Source organism: Cyanistes caeruleus, chromosome 2 (assembly GCF_971803275.1).
Source record: "Cyanistes caeruleus chromosome 2, bCyaCae1.hap1.1, whole genome shotgun sequence".
NCBI classification, from domain to species: Eukaryota; Metazoa; Chordata; class Aves; order Passeriformes; family Paridae; genus Cyanistes; species Cyanistes caeruleus.
In genome coordinates, this window is record NC_141702.1 from 73,746,928 (window position 1) to 73,762,352 (window position 15,425).

Genomic DNA, 15,425 nt, shown 5'->3' on the forward strand with positions numbered 1-15,425 from the left:
CAACCAAGGAAAGCATTCCGTACCTCTCCTGGGACAGGCCCACCAAACTTCGACCATCCACACTAAGCAACTGATCCCCTGCAGCCAGACGACCATCCTAAATACATATTCAAGAGAAGAAAATTCATAGGCCACTGCTAACATGATCTCCATTAAAACAATTTATCATTCACACAAACTAGTAAACAAAGGATTTTTAAGCATTTCCAAAGGCTCTTTCTACTTTTGAAACTGATGATTAAGAATATTACTAACCACATCTGCAGCACCTCCTTTCACAACAGACTTGACATATATTCCAAGTTTGTCTTGACCAGCACCCTACAGAAAAAGAGGCATTAATTTAGTTAATTTATATTTGATCTCCTAAGCACTTCACAAACTTTAATCAAAACATGGCTAAGTAAACCTCTACTTTCTCATTAGTTTTATGTATTTTCAAACTGGAGAAAAACCAATTACACAGAGAAGAGTTACATTCAATTAAAGTCATATGAAAAATTTAATATTAGGCCTATTAAAACTGCAAGCTTTGTTAGAAGCAAAGAATATTTGGTCTTAATGCAAGTTTGAATAAGAAAAAGTACATTAGCTAAAACTTACACTTTAGAAGTTCGCTCTAGTCCCCTTCTAGTAAGAAATACTTATTTGCACTTTTACATATATGCTATTTATACCTCTTTGTATTAGGTTTTTAAAGAGCACTGTACCCCAGTGAAATAAGGTAAATTGCAGATTACATGAAAAAAGGAACAGAAATGATTTTTACATTCATTAGGACTGTAAAGGAGCCAGTGTAAAGGAACTGAGTGTGTCTAGCTTTACAAAAACAAGTAAAGCAGAAAAACGTAATTTAGAATTGACAGAGCCAATATTTAAATCTACTGTAAAACCATGCAATTTTATTCATATAACATCTTTCTCAAAAGTGTTCTGCTGCATTTTGAAAGGACTGTTAACAGTGAACTTATTGCAAGACAGATACCAACAGATACCAAGGTACAAGAATGAAAGCATCTATTCAAGCCATGCTGTTGTGTCATCCACATGCTCCAATGTACAAGACACCACACAAATCAGTCCAAATGTTAGTATCACAAACCTTTAAATTGTCTCTTATAATGTAAGATTATTACTTGTCATTTATCTACTACAGCAAACGGTGTTGTTTTACTCTGCAAGTCACTTAAAAGAGTGCTAAGTATGTTTTCAACAGAGTACAGACTTAATTATAATTTTTCTATTTTAACCCCCCAAGCTGCTTTGATATTGAACATACAGCTTCCTCCTTTTTTTCCCTTGTCCTTTTCAACTCTTTTGGCAGCAAAAGCACGCATTGCTCCCATTGTTATAATAAAGTAAAATACGAATCAAGGTGAAGATTATTCAAAAGCTAGTGTTACACAGACGTGTTTCTACACAAGTGAAAGACTTATTTTCAGTAAGTCTTAGGTTAATCCCAAATGTTTACACAAAAGCCAGAGAAAAATAAGTCCTTCAAGTCTTGTAATTCCAGACTAACAGTCTACATGTCCAAATTTTTCATAATAATTGCTTAAACAATACTTATGGATAAAAAGAAACAAAAATTAAAAATAACTGAAATACAGATACTTTGTCTAGAAAGAATACAAAGACAATTAAAAAAATTTAGTTCCACTTTGGTTTGGTTTTTTTTAAAAGAGCTCAAAAGAAACATTGTTGTAACTGCATAATAATTTCAAATTCATACCAGAAGAATTGGTTAAAATCAGAAGATAGCTAGATAAATGTAATGGAAAATAAAATCACACTTCACGAATCTTTTTTTTTTCCTTCCCAAGCAACCAAGATGTACATGAGGAAGGATGATCTAGCTGAACACCTAAACTTCCAAGATGGACATCACAAGATCTTTTAGCAGGAGTTCTTCAAGACTTCAAGGTGACATGGAGTAAGAAAGAACTTGTCCTTGTGTACTTATAACAGGTTCAATAATGGATCAAAAGTTGTTAGTTTTCACAAGGAACTGAAGTTGGCAGAGCCCTAAATGAATGTGCTGCTCACCATGTTCATACGCATTCCAAAAAACCCGCAAACAATAATGTAGCTAAATGTACCAAATAGAAGATTCATCAAATAAGTAAAAACCAAGAGCTGGAGATTGATCACATGATGCTCTACACTGCAGCAGTGGTGATGAAGATGGGATGAAGATGTACTTCACTTTTTCTAATCTGAAGTAATGTTTCAACCTTCTAATGCACTGGTTCCCATCAGGGCACTGTTGGCAGAACCAGCTACCACCTTCCTTTGCTGGGAACTGAAAATTAAATTACAGTGCTTATATGTCCCTTTCTCTCCCTCCAGCCACTAAGTATACCTGAAAACAAGCTCCTTGAATTCCAAAGGGCAAAAGAATCAACAGCAACTCACCCACCCACCCTTACAGATATAACCTTATGCATCACATTTGCCATTGCAGGAACCAAACAGCAGCTTTTCTTGGTAGCGACACTGGCCAAGGATAACCAGATTCCTCTGATAACCCCCTGCAACTGGCAGCATTTTTATTCAGTTCTAACTTCAAAGGACACTAGCAGGAATCTCTTCCCCTTAGGTCCAGAAATCCAGGCAAAGATCTGTCTCATACAAACATTAGGTAAAACCAAGCAAACCTCTGGAAGAGCCCTGCCACTTTAAACAGCACACACATTAATCACTCAACTTTGGTACTCATGTATTCCATCAGACACTATATTCATCCATATACATCACCTTTCTCATGCTTGATTATGACTCCTAGCGCACATTAAAGGAAGCTGAAACCTTCTGTATAAGCCCATGATACGTGGCTTATATTGACTTCCAGATAATGATGAAATAAATGTTTTCAATTGCACAAATACCCATAAGAGTGGTTTCTAAACTGACTTTAACTCCTAAATAACTGTTTTCAGAGCCATCTTATATCAGCTCAGAAACTGGAAGCCAGCAAAACAGAAAAGAACAAAGCAGAAGCCACCATGGTCACTAAAAATCTGAAAGGGTCACATTTAGAAAACTCTTTAGAATTCTGATTACTCCCTTACAAAATGACACTAAGAGAACCATAAGGTTCAGGGGATAACAAGACTCATCAGAAACATGGAATACCTTTCTTGCGAGAACCAATTAAGCAGACATGGGCTTCTCAGCTCAGGAACAATCAAGGTACTGAATGCCAGTGGATTACAGGTTGCACTGATAGAATTATTTATAATATCTCTAATCAGACAGTAGAAAACACTTTCTTACTTCTCCTATCACATCTAGCATGTTTTGAATAGTAAAACACAAACAACATGTAACAAACCTCCACCCTGCAAAACATTTTCCATAGGATTTCATAATTAAATTGGGAAACAGCCAGGAACAAGACTGCTGAAAGATGCCAAAGTGTAAACAGAATCTGAGATTCTCGGTAGGGTTCTTTGAGGCTTTAGAGAAAAAAACCACAGAAACAACATGAACCCTCCCGAACAGATACAGTGCACTCTGAAATTACAGAAAGCTAGAAAACAGGATGAACCATAGAACAGTTTGGGTTGAAAAGAACATTAAAGACCATCTAGCTCAAATCACCTTGGCACAGACAGGGACACCTTCCACTAGACCAGGTTGCTCAGAGTTCCATTCAGTTTGGTCTCAAACATTTCCAAGGATGGGGCACCCACCACTTAGCTGAGTAATCAGTTCCAATCCCTCACCACTTTCACAGTAAAGGATTTCTTTTGACTATCTAATCTAAACTTATTCCTTTTCAGTTTAAAGCCATTCCCCATTCTCTTGCCCATCTAACAAGTCCCTCTGCAGCTGGCTGGCTGGTCCTCTTAAGGCATTAAAATGCCACGATTAGGTTACTCTGGGGCTTTCTCTTCTGCCTGAACAATCCAAATTCTCCCATCATCTCCTCACATGAGAAAAAGATCTTACACTTGTTCTTGTTACATTCTTTGGCTAAAGGCACCACAGCAGTAAGATACCCTATCAGCCAGATTTTTGCTCTAACTGTGCCTATACTCTAACCCGGACAGTAATTCCTCATTATGATTCAAAGGAGCTGACATTTTTACTCCTCATTGCTTCTTCTCCAATGTTTTTATGACACCTTTGTGTCATCTGACATCATTTGACTATTTGTCAATCTCTTTCCTATTCTTTTAAAGGAAGTTATGAGCAAATGTGGTAGTTCCAAATCATCTCACTTAAATACAAAACTAATGCGTTTTGAAAGCATAAAAAATATTTTAAAATAAATCTCTGTTCAGATTACATTAAAAAAAATCTTTATCAGTTACCACATCTACTCATGTCTTATTAGGACCAGTAAGCTTCTCCTCTAATTCACATGTCATATAACATGTTTCTAACCATATGTATATGCTTTGACAAGCTTGGGAAGATTTCTCACTGAATACCCTTAAAATCAACTCACCACCTTCCCTTTGACTTCCTAATTCCTTATTTCTGTTGAAACAGACTTGATTTTGCTTTAGTTCTACCTTCTAGAAGGCTGCATTAGAAGGAAATATACAATTATTAGAAACACAAAAAGGTTCTTAATATGTAGTCAGCCATACTAAACTCCAAAGTGAATAAAAATTCTCATACATGCCACATGGCTTTTCCTGTTTTCATTTACTGACTTTACAATAAAACATATTTCTTTGTGAACTACTTATTAAACTGCTATTCTTTCAAAGGAATGTGAAGGTCAACATAATTAAAAACTATTCCCCCACAAATAAAACAGAGAAATAACATGTGTGTATCAGTAACAAAAATATGATAAACCTTCTTTTCATTTCATTTTATTTTCTCCAGCCCTTAGTACAAGAAGCATGTGTATCCATACGGCTTTTAGTTTAAACAAGAGAACACAGCTGTAAAGGAGTTAGATGACTGTGGAAAGCAAGAATGCAGTAAGCATAGAGAGATGGCTTATTCCCTTTTCCAGAGATTAACATACTGAAAACCTACAGCATATTTTCTCAAATATACATGACCAAATACAAAATCTTGAAAATGTTTTAACATATTTTACTTTTCAAAAAATAATGTAAGATATTCTGTATTTTAAAAAGTCTCATCCACTGTACCATACTCTCTAGTGCTACCAATCCACCCATTTTCTTTCACACTTGATGCAACTTTTTCCTGCAATCCTTGCAGAAAGTAAAAGACACCCTTTGGAGGAAAAATTTGGGAGATCCTCCACTTTAAGTAAAAATTTAGGGAAAAAAAAACACTGAACTACTATTGATGCTTCGGTTTAGCTAAGTGACAATACTCCTGAACTGACTGCAACACTACTCTAAAGACGTCTAAAGGGTATCTACTTTTATAATGCATAGCCAAAACAGAACCTTAGTGGGGAAAAAAGTTCTATAAGGAAGATACTAGCTGAACAGAATTCAACAAATTGTGAACTGGGGACTAAAGAAGGGAACATGGGATTTAAAAATGCTGATACCTGAAGTACATCTGACCAAAGCTTCAATATGAGAAACACCTCCATTCTGTGCTTTTACAATCCAGTTAAATAATCAGTACACAAAAACCTTTATGCACAAGCATAAAGAGGAGAGAACTAGTTTGGAGGCCAGCAGTGAAGCACTATTCACACATTTCACTATGATAAGTTAATTACAATGACAGTAGTAGTGCACTTATACAGAGTGTCAGGAAGAAACCCACCTGTCTGCTCCCATGTTGTCTCACACTTGGAACTGTGCAGGCATTACTGTGTTGTGGCAGGTCCCATGACAGGCCTGGCTGGAGGCTCAGCTGATCCCAGTCTCTAGCTCCCCTCCTCCCAAATGCAAGCTTTGTTTTCAACTTAATCAGCTTCCCTAAATTGTTTACAGCACAGTGTGACTGTTCATAACAGTGCAGGAAAGGAGGTTGCTAGGAGGGGCCTGGATCATTAAGGGAGGTCGAGTCCATTATTTGGTAAATAATGTTATTTTCAAACCAGCAACTTAAACTATTTGAAATTCCTAAATCCTACTATAGCTCACTCATTGACTTTTCAAGCAGCTCCGTGTAGTGTCTGCAAAACAACTGGATTCTAGTGGGAGCTGAGCCCCAAAACAATTGCAAAACAAACACCCACATACATGCAGGTTCCTACACAGAGAAATAAACTACATGGTGAAAAATGTCTTCGTTTTAAGCTTTTGAATGCCTGCATGGTAAATGCACTGAAAAGACACTTCCCAATTTTGCCAAGTCCCACCCATTCCCCTTCTAAATGTAAAAATAATCCTAACTTTAGCAAGGAATGAATGACACATGTAGAACTGATGAAAATGAATCTAGCTAAAAAAACACAATGCAGTTTTACTCATGAAATTGCACAATGGGATAAAAATGTCATATTCCTGCCCCCCCGCCTTTTTTTTTTTTTCTCCAGAAAGCTTTATTAGGTCTCTGAGGCAAAACATCAAAAGATTCTTGAAAATAATCTTCTCCATGCTTGGGCTTTAAGATGCACAAAGTCAACACACAAGGGAAACTGAGGCAAGCTATTAGATCCAGTACCCAAGATGAAGCCACACATTTGCATGAGATGCAATACCTGTATAAAGATTTTCTAACCATCTCACACTTATCTTGAGAAGTAATTCAATGTTTTAAACCAGCATAAGTTGAAAGATGTTAACACACTGCACTTTTGTCATGCACTTGGAGTTTAGTCAAAGTATGAGAATAATTAATCCTAAATTTGCTGTGGTTTTCAGGTTGGAATTCTATGACAAAGGACCACTTTTCCATTTAACTGGAATTTTAATAACTGGAATTTTGAAAGATTTTCTAATCCCATTTGGGAGGTAAAAATAAACACAGGACACTTATGCATACAGAAGCCTGTTTAGAATGATAGACTTGGGTCTTTATTCTAAACCTAAATGAAGAAAAGAATGTGTGAAAAATTGCTTAAGTGACCAAACTACTTTGTAAAACTAAATAAACAAGGAGTCCTCCCTTACTGAGAGCTAGAATAAAAGGAGCTACAAGTCAAGAGGATAAATGAAAAACTGAGGTATGAAGCACTATCAGTAAATTCAGAGATTAAAACTCTCTAGGAGTTCTACTTTCCTTAGATCTACCTCTATTTCACTTCACATGGTTTGACAATATTTGAAGTGGGACTGAAGCAAGATAGGGAAGCTTTCAGAGAAGAGGAGTAGCTTTATTTTTTACAAGGAAGGCTAGATTGAAATAGTTCCGATCACAAAACAAAAATGTGTTTAGAAAAATCTTACAAGATATAGTCTAAATTACAACCTAAGGCTATAAAAAAACCCCAAAAACCCAAAGGAAAATAAAAAGCAAGGGAATAAAACACAAAGAGGGCTTATTAGGCATTTGGATGATGATAATTTTTGTTTTCCATCAGTACTGTTCAAAGGCGATGATTTTCAGTCTCCACAAATCTAACTTCACCTGAAAATACAACTAAAGACTGTGGAGCAGAGAACAGTAAACCAGTTCGAACTGCAACAAGAGCTTCCAGTTCCTTTTATAAAAACACTATTATTTATCTTGGAGATTAATAAATTCAGACAGACTGGAGCCAACAAAAAAACCCACTAAAATCCAACAATTAAAGCTGACATTAAAATCTCACCTGAAAGATAACATTTTTTTTAACATTCATAAATAACATTGGTATATACTGACAAATGTGCTCATATACGCAGACACAACATATATTCTTCTCATGTAATCCAGGAAACGTGCTTGCTAAGTACTCATATTTGGAAAATTAAGCCACAAGAAAGACTCTAAACTTTCACTTATAATTGTCTTCTAACTAGCAGTAGAACAACTGGAAAACCTGAGCTAGCTTCCAGGACATGTAACATTTTATAAAGGAATTCAGTAAAGAATTTATTGAATAAACAAACAAATAACTGAATTGTTTTCCTATAGGGACTGAAAGATTGGAAGAGTTCTAAGAACTCATGCAACTATGGCAATCCATAGCAGTTAAAGAGAAAATTTTAGCAAGAAACAAGTCCTTTTCCATCACATTCACTTAAAATATATCAGTACACAGTAGCCCATAATTGTTTGCACAATTAGCATTATTTTGCAAGCCCCTCCTTGCTCTAAAAGGATTGTGCCCAAAATATTGCATTTGCTTGAAAATATCATCATGAAACCTATAGAAATAAAAGAGGCAGTATTAAAAAACACCTGACCAAAACAAACCATCAGGGCTACTTCTACAGAATATTAAGATCAATGAAGAACAGAACAAGATAAACTACAGTGATCTAAAAAAAGAAACTGCTACTCCTACATCAGGAGGATGTAAAATTGAGGCTGTACGAAAGTACCACAGTAACGAATTATTAAACATGACAGATTTATTGAGAGTAGTTAAAGAGAACAGATTTTATTGCTGGTGTTGCTATGTCACAAGATGAGTTTTATAAAACTTCCTTGTCAGTAAAAGACACATGAAACTCTGGCTCACATACATTACATTGGCCATAAAATCAGAACACACCATGTAGTTCAACTGTACAGAAAAGTCAGAGTTTGAGTAACAGCAATATCCAACATACTCCTTAATGGCAGCACCACAGCTGTCCATGAGCTGGTGAGTCACCACAGAAACATTAAAAGCAGGCAGAAGAAATTCTGCTTGCTCCTCCTTCCCATTTGGTATTTGCCAGGACAAGCAGCCATAAAGGCATGGTGAAAACAACAGCCAGCTCCTTCTTGTGAGAGTCAACACGCAGCTTCATTCCCAGGTCAGCCACCCATGCTGTGACATGCTCACAGGGACTTGCCACCTGCAGAATGATGGCAGAATGAGACACCACACGGCCCCACCAGTATCCCAGCGTAAAGAATGAGAGGGAGTGAAGGTCCATCTGTTGACCAGGTGCTGACCTCCTAACAGTTGAACTACTCCCATCCCCACACATCATGCCTCACCCAACATAGGTGGATCACAAACCAGCTGTACTTTCTGTGAGGTTAGCAATATTCTTGCAGTTTTAGGAGACCTGTAAAATGACCTGGTTATTTCAATACCTATAATGAGAACTAGAACTACAAAAACTATTATAAAAACACTTCCACAGTTGTTAAAAATAACAGTAGAAGTGTATTAAGTAATTATGGAAAAACTATGCATCTGCAAAGCAGATCTGCAGTACTGCATCTAACCAAACCGGTGCTGCTACAGACAATTAACATGAAGGTCTTGCCATTACTTGTTCTGAAGCCTCTTTTGCCCGCACCCGTTGAGCTTCATATACTTTGTTTATCACTCCAATAAAACTGGAGCAATGAACAGGTTCCAATGAAGACTGGCAAAATCACACCTGATTAAAACAAATACCATTCAATAACATTTTTTTTTAAAAAATATTAGGTGTATTAAAAGCCAACTTTCATTTCCATAAAATGTCAAGAGTGTCTTTCTAGATATTTCCATATAGAAATGTACATTTCTGTCTTAAGTACATATACATGTAAATGGTTTCACATGTCACATAAACAGTAAAATGAAAAAGTAGTCCTGAGCTGAAAGTATCTTCACTCTCCAATTATACTTCGAATCCACAGAAGTGTCATACAGTCACCAACCTTTTCAAGTAATACTCCAATTTAAGTGGCTTCAGATGCCAAGACTATGTCAAAACAATCCAGTAGTTCACATAATCATAGATCTTTTAAAATAAGTAATTTTCACGATTTTCTTGGATTTTTCATATTTATGCAAATATGAAATAAAATTTTATTTTAAAAATATGAGTATCACATATATGTTTGCACACATACACAAATATACCTTACTAAAGGTATCTGGGATGTCTCATAATGCTTTAAAGCTGACAGTTTTTCCAAGTCACTTAAGCTTCTGTGATGTTTTCTAAAACTCAAACAGTTTAATACTGGATGAATCAACTCCAAATAAAATGTGTTTAAAGAAAACAGCACAGAAACATAGCTTATGAAGCCTGATACCAGCCTGAAATCTTTTATCTGCCTACACCCAGAGTCAATTTGACTGATTTTTATCAAGGCTAATTCCTGATTCCAGATTCTTAAGCTTACACAGAAGATCTCAGCAAGTTGTAATAAACATCCTCAAAAGAAAGTTTATGGAACAGAGTCAAGTCTCACTCTGACTGCCCTGGTAAGTAATTAGTCTAGAGGCAATTAAATAACCCAAGCTTGTAAGCATTTTAAAAAATAACAGTTTACTAAACCATGCAGCAAATTTACAAATTCACTGTCTAGGAGGCAAAAGCAAAAATTTTTGACCACCCAAACACTCACATGCATTCTTTTTATATTGTATCTGGATGAGTATATATTTTATCTATTTTAGGTACCAAACATACTAACGCTAAAGACTCACTGAACTACTTGCTGTGGGCCCAGAGGCAGGAGAAAGGCCAACTTTGTAGCTACGGGTCCTGCCTCTAGCTAGGGCAAAATTTCTGGACTTGAAAATCAGAAAAACTCCACTTTGTCAGAGAAAGCTAAGGCCTGTGATGCCTCAAGACCGATGCAGACACTTTGGAAATCTGTCATCATTAGAGAAAATGCTTTTCAAATATAAATGAGGTGAACCAGCCTACTGTTTCTAAAACTGATCTGTTAGCTGTGGCTACAGCTGCACTGAGTCATGTTGTACCCTGACTTAAAAGTAATTTTAAAACTGACCTATGCTCTACATACAACATACTTCTGCTTTCCCCTCTCACATACTCCTCCATGTCAGGAGCCAAAACCCAAATGTTTCTGGAGCTAGACAAAGTACAGTCACGACTAGGCAAAATTAAACCAAACAACCACTATAAATTCAAACTTTGGTGATAATACTGTTCAACAGGTAAAGAAACTAAGCATTTAACTGCTATGACCAGCTCAGTCAGTGCAGCTTTAAATTGCACTGAGTGGGAAAAACAGATGAAAAGCATCTTACTACTCAGAGAAAAAAAAAAGACGTAGATTGGCAGCAGTACATCCAACATTTGAAACATCCAACAACCTAGAAACTTTATGTCTGGTGTATCCAGATGCTCTACTTACAAGAAACATCAAATGGAGTAAAGAGAACAGACTGAAGAGTTTTGCTGTTATTTTTAATGGAAAAAGGGTTACATGTCACTTTTTAATAAAAGAATGTTTGCAATCAAGATTGACTTGCACACAAAGCAAGCAAGTGAATATACTCTCATCTTCTAAATGTGCTTCTCACAGGACAACCCAGGATGTTCTGAAGTGAACCTCCTGAAATAGCATTAATAAATTATACTCTACTGTACTCTTGTGCATACATAGTTGTTTGGGGATTTTAACAGTATTCAGCATGGAAAGCAGGTATACTGCCACAAAGAGCTCTAGCATCTTCTGTGCTAGAAGAAATATATAAATTAACAACAGCATTATTTCTCTCACAATGCAACTGGCCTAACATTTCATTCTAAGATTGGAATCAAGTATGCAACAGTTCCTAACTTATTTTATTTTATTCTTACTCTCACGAAATTGGAAAAATGATAACTAAATGCAAAAGGTTATTTCATGGACTAATGAATGAAATTTGCTTAGTCTTTTACAAATGTTGTATTTCTTAACCTTTCTGAAAAGTCTTCTTTATTATTATAAGTGCTGCAATTTAATATGATAGTCTACAAATGTTATAAAGGCACTCTTAATTAAAATATATATATATATACATGACCATTGTTTGATTCCACTTCGCTTTTGTTTCAAAAAACAAAAAAACCTTTCACTGAATTCAAGGAAAATATATTATTTGAGCTCTATTTCACCAGCTAAGGGTTAACTTTTTAATGTACATTTGCTATAAATATTCCATGAGCACAGACACGCTAAGGGCTACTCAGAGTTATGTACAAATCTACAAGTTGTACTGCAGGTTCTGTGATGCTCGTCCTCGGTAAGTCAATTCTGATCCTATGTCTGCATTGGGCTTCACAGACAAGACATAGTGGGTAATTTATTTGGGGAAAAACCCCACCCTGTATCTCTGCACCTTTTCAAAGAAATGGCCCTTGCCTCTATAGCTAAAGATAAATTAAAACACAAAAAACCCAGAGCATTAACTTCTACATAATGCAGGCTCGGCACTATCACACAGATACAATGTAATCCAGGATCCATGCGTACACTAACACATGCTATTAAGCACCTAAATTTAATTTCTACTCCAACAGAGTATTATTCACACAGTAAAAATTCAACACAAAACTTACTAAGTTTTGAAAGTGTTTTTCACTAATAGAAGTAAAAAAAAAAAACCAAAAAACAACAAAACAAAACATAAACCGCCAGCTGTATTAACAGAATTTTCAGTTATTACAACAACAGAATTCTAGCTACGATGAATGTGCACTACAGTTTTAGCAGGCATACTAAGAAGTGCCTGCATGCACAGGGTATTAGTGCAATGAGGAAACATGAATTTTAAAACTCACTGTCTTTCAGAAGGCCTAAGGTAGCCCTGTCTGGGTCACCTATTTGCAATATCAATCTAAATACGAGCAAATAAATAAGACAAAAACCACTTGCACTTGAGCAGAGCTTGAGGTCCCACAGCTACTGAGAACAGTCACACTGTGACGGTGTAACCTTCAGATTTTACACAGCACAGAAAAGCATTAACAAAATTTTGTACATTTACAGGGCACCAAAATTTAAGCAAACACTGTGCTGGATGTTAGGAATCAACAAAAACCAGGCATATTGCTAACACACAGCTACTTATTTGTTCATGATGAAGATTAAACTGGCAACCTACATGGTATTTTATTTCTGTGAGACTGAGAAATATGTTCTGGAAATGAGAATTATATACTGTATTTTACCTAAGGTCCTCCCAAGAAGCCTGTCAAGGCAACACCAGTAGTTTAGACCACTGAGGTGAATTAGTGCCTAACACAAAAAAAAAAAAAAAGAAAAAAAAAAAATATAAAAAAACCACCTCCACAAAAAAATTTTAGATCTTATTACTGAAATATTTCAATTAATTCATGCTGGAAGGAAAGGCCAGAAAATTTCCTTGAATATTTAGAAAACACAGTCGCAGAAAGACTTCAAATACTGAGGTGTCTGAAATCTCAAGACCTGGAACACATGTAAAAAGCTAACAAAGTAAAAAAAAAAAAAAAATCCTATCAACTGTCTATATTTGCAAACACAGGTTACAGAGATCCATGTTTGTATACTGGTACCAGTATAACTAACTACAAGCATAGTTCTCAATTTTGGGAAAAAATACTTAAATGAATGTTTAAACTTGTTCCTTCTACATGGATCTCATACCAGATATTTGTTAAAAAAACCTTCACGAAACTTTTATGTCAAAATTGATATTCCTGTAGTCTCAAACCCTCCTTTAATTTAATACCGTGAACTGACTGCTAAATATAAAATGACAAACAATGGTTTAAAAAAAAAGCAACTTCTAATCATTTAACTTGAGAACAAACAAGGTTGCCAAATAATACAAATTATTTATGGATAAGATGTTACATATTTGTTCTTAGAAGAGTAAGTCTGTTCCCTGGAGTATTTTCTGCTGAACTGTCATACTCATGTTTAAAATGCTTCTATTAAAAAAGAAACACCTTATCACCTCATAATATTTCAGTAAGTACTACCTAGTCTGACTACCTGTTAAAAAATCCTAAAAAATTCACTCTGATTTATGTGCCAGTGGGGCCATATACACATGTATTTTAAGGTCCTTCTATATATTTTAGAGTAACTTTCTGTTTATACTGCAAAAAAGATGACTGGGCAAGAAGTAGAAGTATGCCATACTTTAAAGAACTCAATCACAATACACTAATGAGTATAACCAGCATGTAAAGATTAATCAACAAAACTCGTTCTATCGTTCTATGGAATCCTTTTTTTTCGTGCAGTAGTAACCTAAACAGAATTTAAATGCCTCTCTTCTGTGAACGTGTTGAATAGCACACTCTAACTGCAACAAATTTGCATGTTCTGGTCTTTTCAGAAGGGTCTAGAGAATATTAAAAGTCTTACACTGTTTGGGACATCAATTTTAATTATTCTACTAAGATTTTACAAGAGGAAAACCAACTTTTAGAGGAACCTGGATTAAAGCCAACTAATATGACAAGTAAATAGATCACAGGTCATGCTATTCATGCTCTGGCACAGTAAAACAGTAGTTATCACACCTGAAACTTTAAATATTAATAGTCACTTCCACAAATTCCAGAAGTACATATGAAGAACAAGCTAAAACATTAGTTTTTTCTTTCTAGATTTTAGAAAGTTAGCTACTAACATCTGACTATATTTAACTGCATGCTGTATTACATAGTTGCTACATGAACAAATAACTACTGGCAGGTTTAAACAGGCAAGAGAGCAGGAAAAAGTACAGGGATAGTAAAACTTCAGAGAAAAACAGTCCCAACAGAAACCTGAACAGACTTACCATGGATTCTGTTCTTCCAACAACAGAAAACCACATTTTGATCTCCGGGACTACAGATCCTTGAAAGAAAAAAAACAATTCTCCACTTCTCTTCCAGCCCTCAACAGCAACCACCAGCTCTAGTCTGCTGGATTTTCCAAGATACCCATCAAGATAACTCAGAGCTCGATGCTATGACACAGTGTAGCATTTATCAACACCAGCTATAACCAATACAATATTCAGACTCTTACGTAATCAGTTATGCTGTTCTGACTTCCATTTGCTTTAGAGGCTTTATTAAACTCTGAAAACTGCTAGAAAAAACAAAAAGGGAGCCTTTTTGTACTAAAGACAAAAAACCTCCAAATTAAACAGGAAGTAATGTGCTGGCCCACAGATGGCTAAGAAGTCACATGCAAAAGCCCCCAAAAAAGTGATATATTTTTAAAGTAAACTGCATGCACACGCAGCTTCCAAATCATCTGGATTTCATAAAAACTTAACCACAATGTGGTTGGGAGTCTGGCAGCTTTTAACATCAAAACATCTTTCAGGGTTAGAGCAACCAAAGTCTGCACACAACCTCAAAAAGCAACACTGTTCCCTATGCCCGACCCCTCCTACCAACTACATTTCCATATAGCTATTACAAAAGCTATTGCAAATAAAGCCACAGAGTATTACTGTAAGAAAGCATGCAATATACACCAGAGGGAAGAAAAAGAAGTTATTCTTCTGGATCACATATGAAGTTATACAGTTTAATTTTAATTAAAAATAAAAATTGGTTTAAAGCATTCAGTTTAAGAATTGCTTTTATGTATTTTCCCAATTTATAAAAAAAAACAAAACAAAACCCAAACAAGCAAAACACTGTTTACACTGCTCTGGAAGCTAACAGCTGTTTCATAAGCAAACTTGTTTTCTCTGCTATGTTTGCATATAG

At 35.7% G+C, this 15,425-nt stretch overlaps 1 protein-coding gene across 50 annotated transcripts in view; it reads right to left on the reverse strand.

The window, feature by feature from the left end:
* The window catches only part of AFDN (afadin, adherens junction formation factor), a 125,136-nt gene that overhangs the window by 22,321 nt on the left and 87,390 nt on the right, over positions 1–15,425 (reverse strand). For all 50 annotated transcript variants that reach the window (XR_015283436.1, XM_086877935.1, XM_086877922.1 and 47 more), the window contains 2 exons: positions 256–321; positions 24–97 (listed from right to left, as the gene is read on the reverse strand). Coding sequence is in view for 49 of the 50 variants with exons in the window: in XM_086877935.1 (XP_086734061.1) it covers positions 24–97; positions 256–321 (140 nt within the window). In the remaining variant the exon portion in view is untranslated. The remainder of the gene's footprint in view (positions 1–23; positions 98–255; positions 322–15,425) is intronic.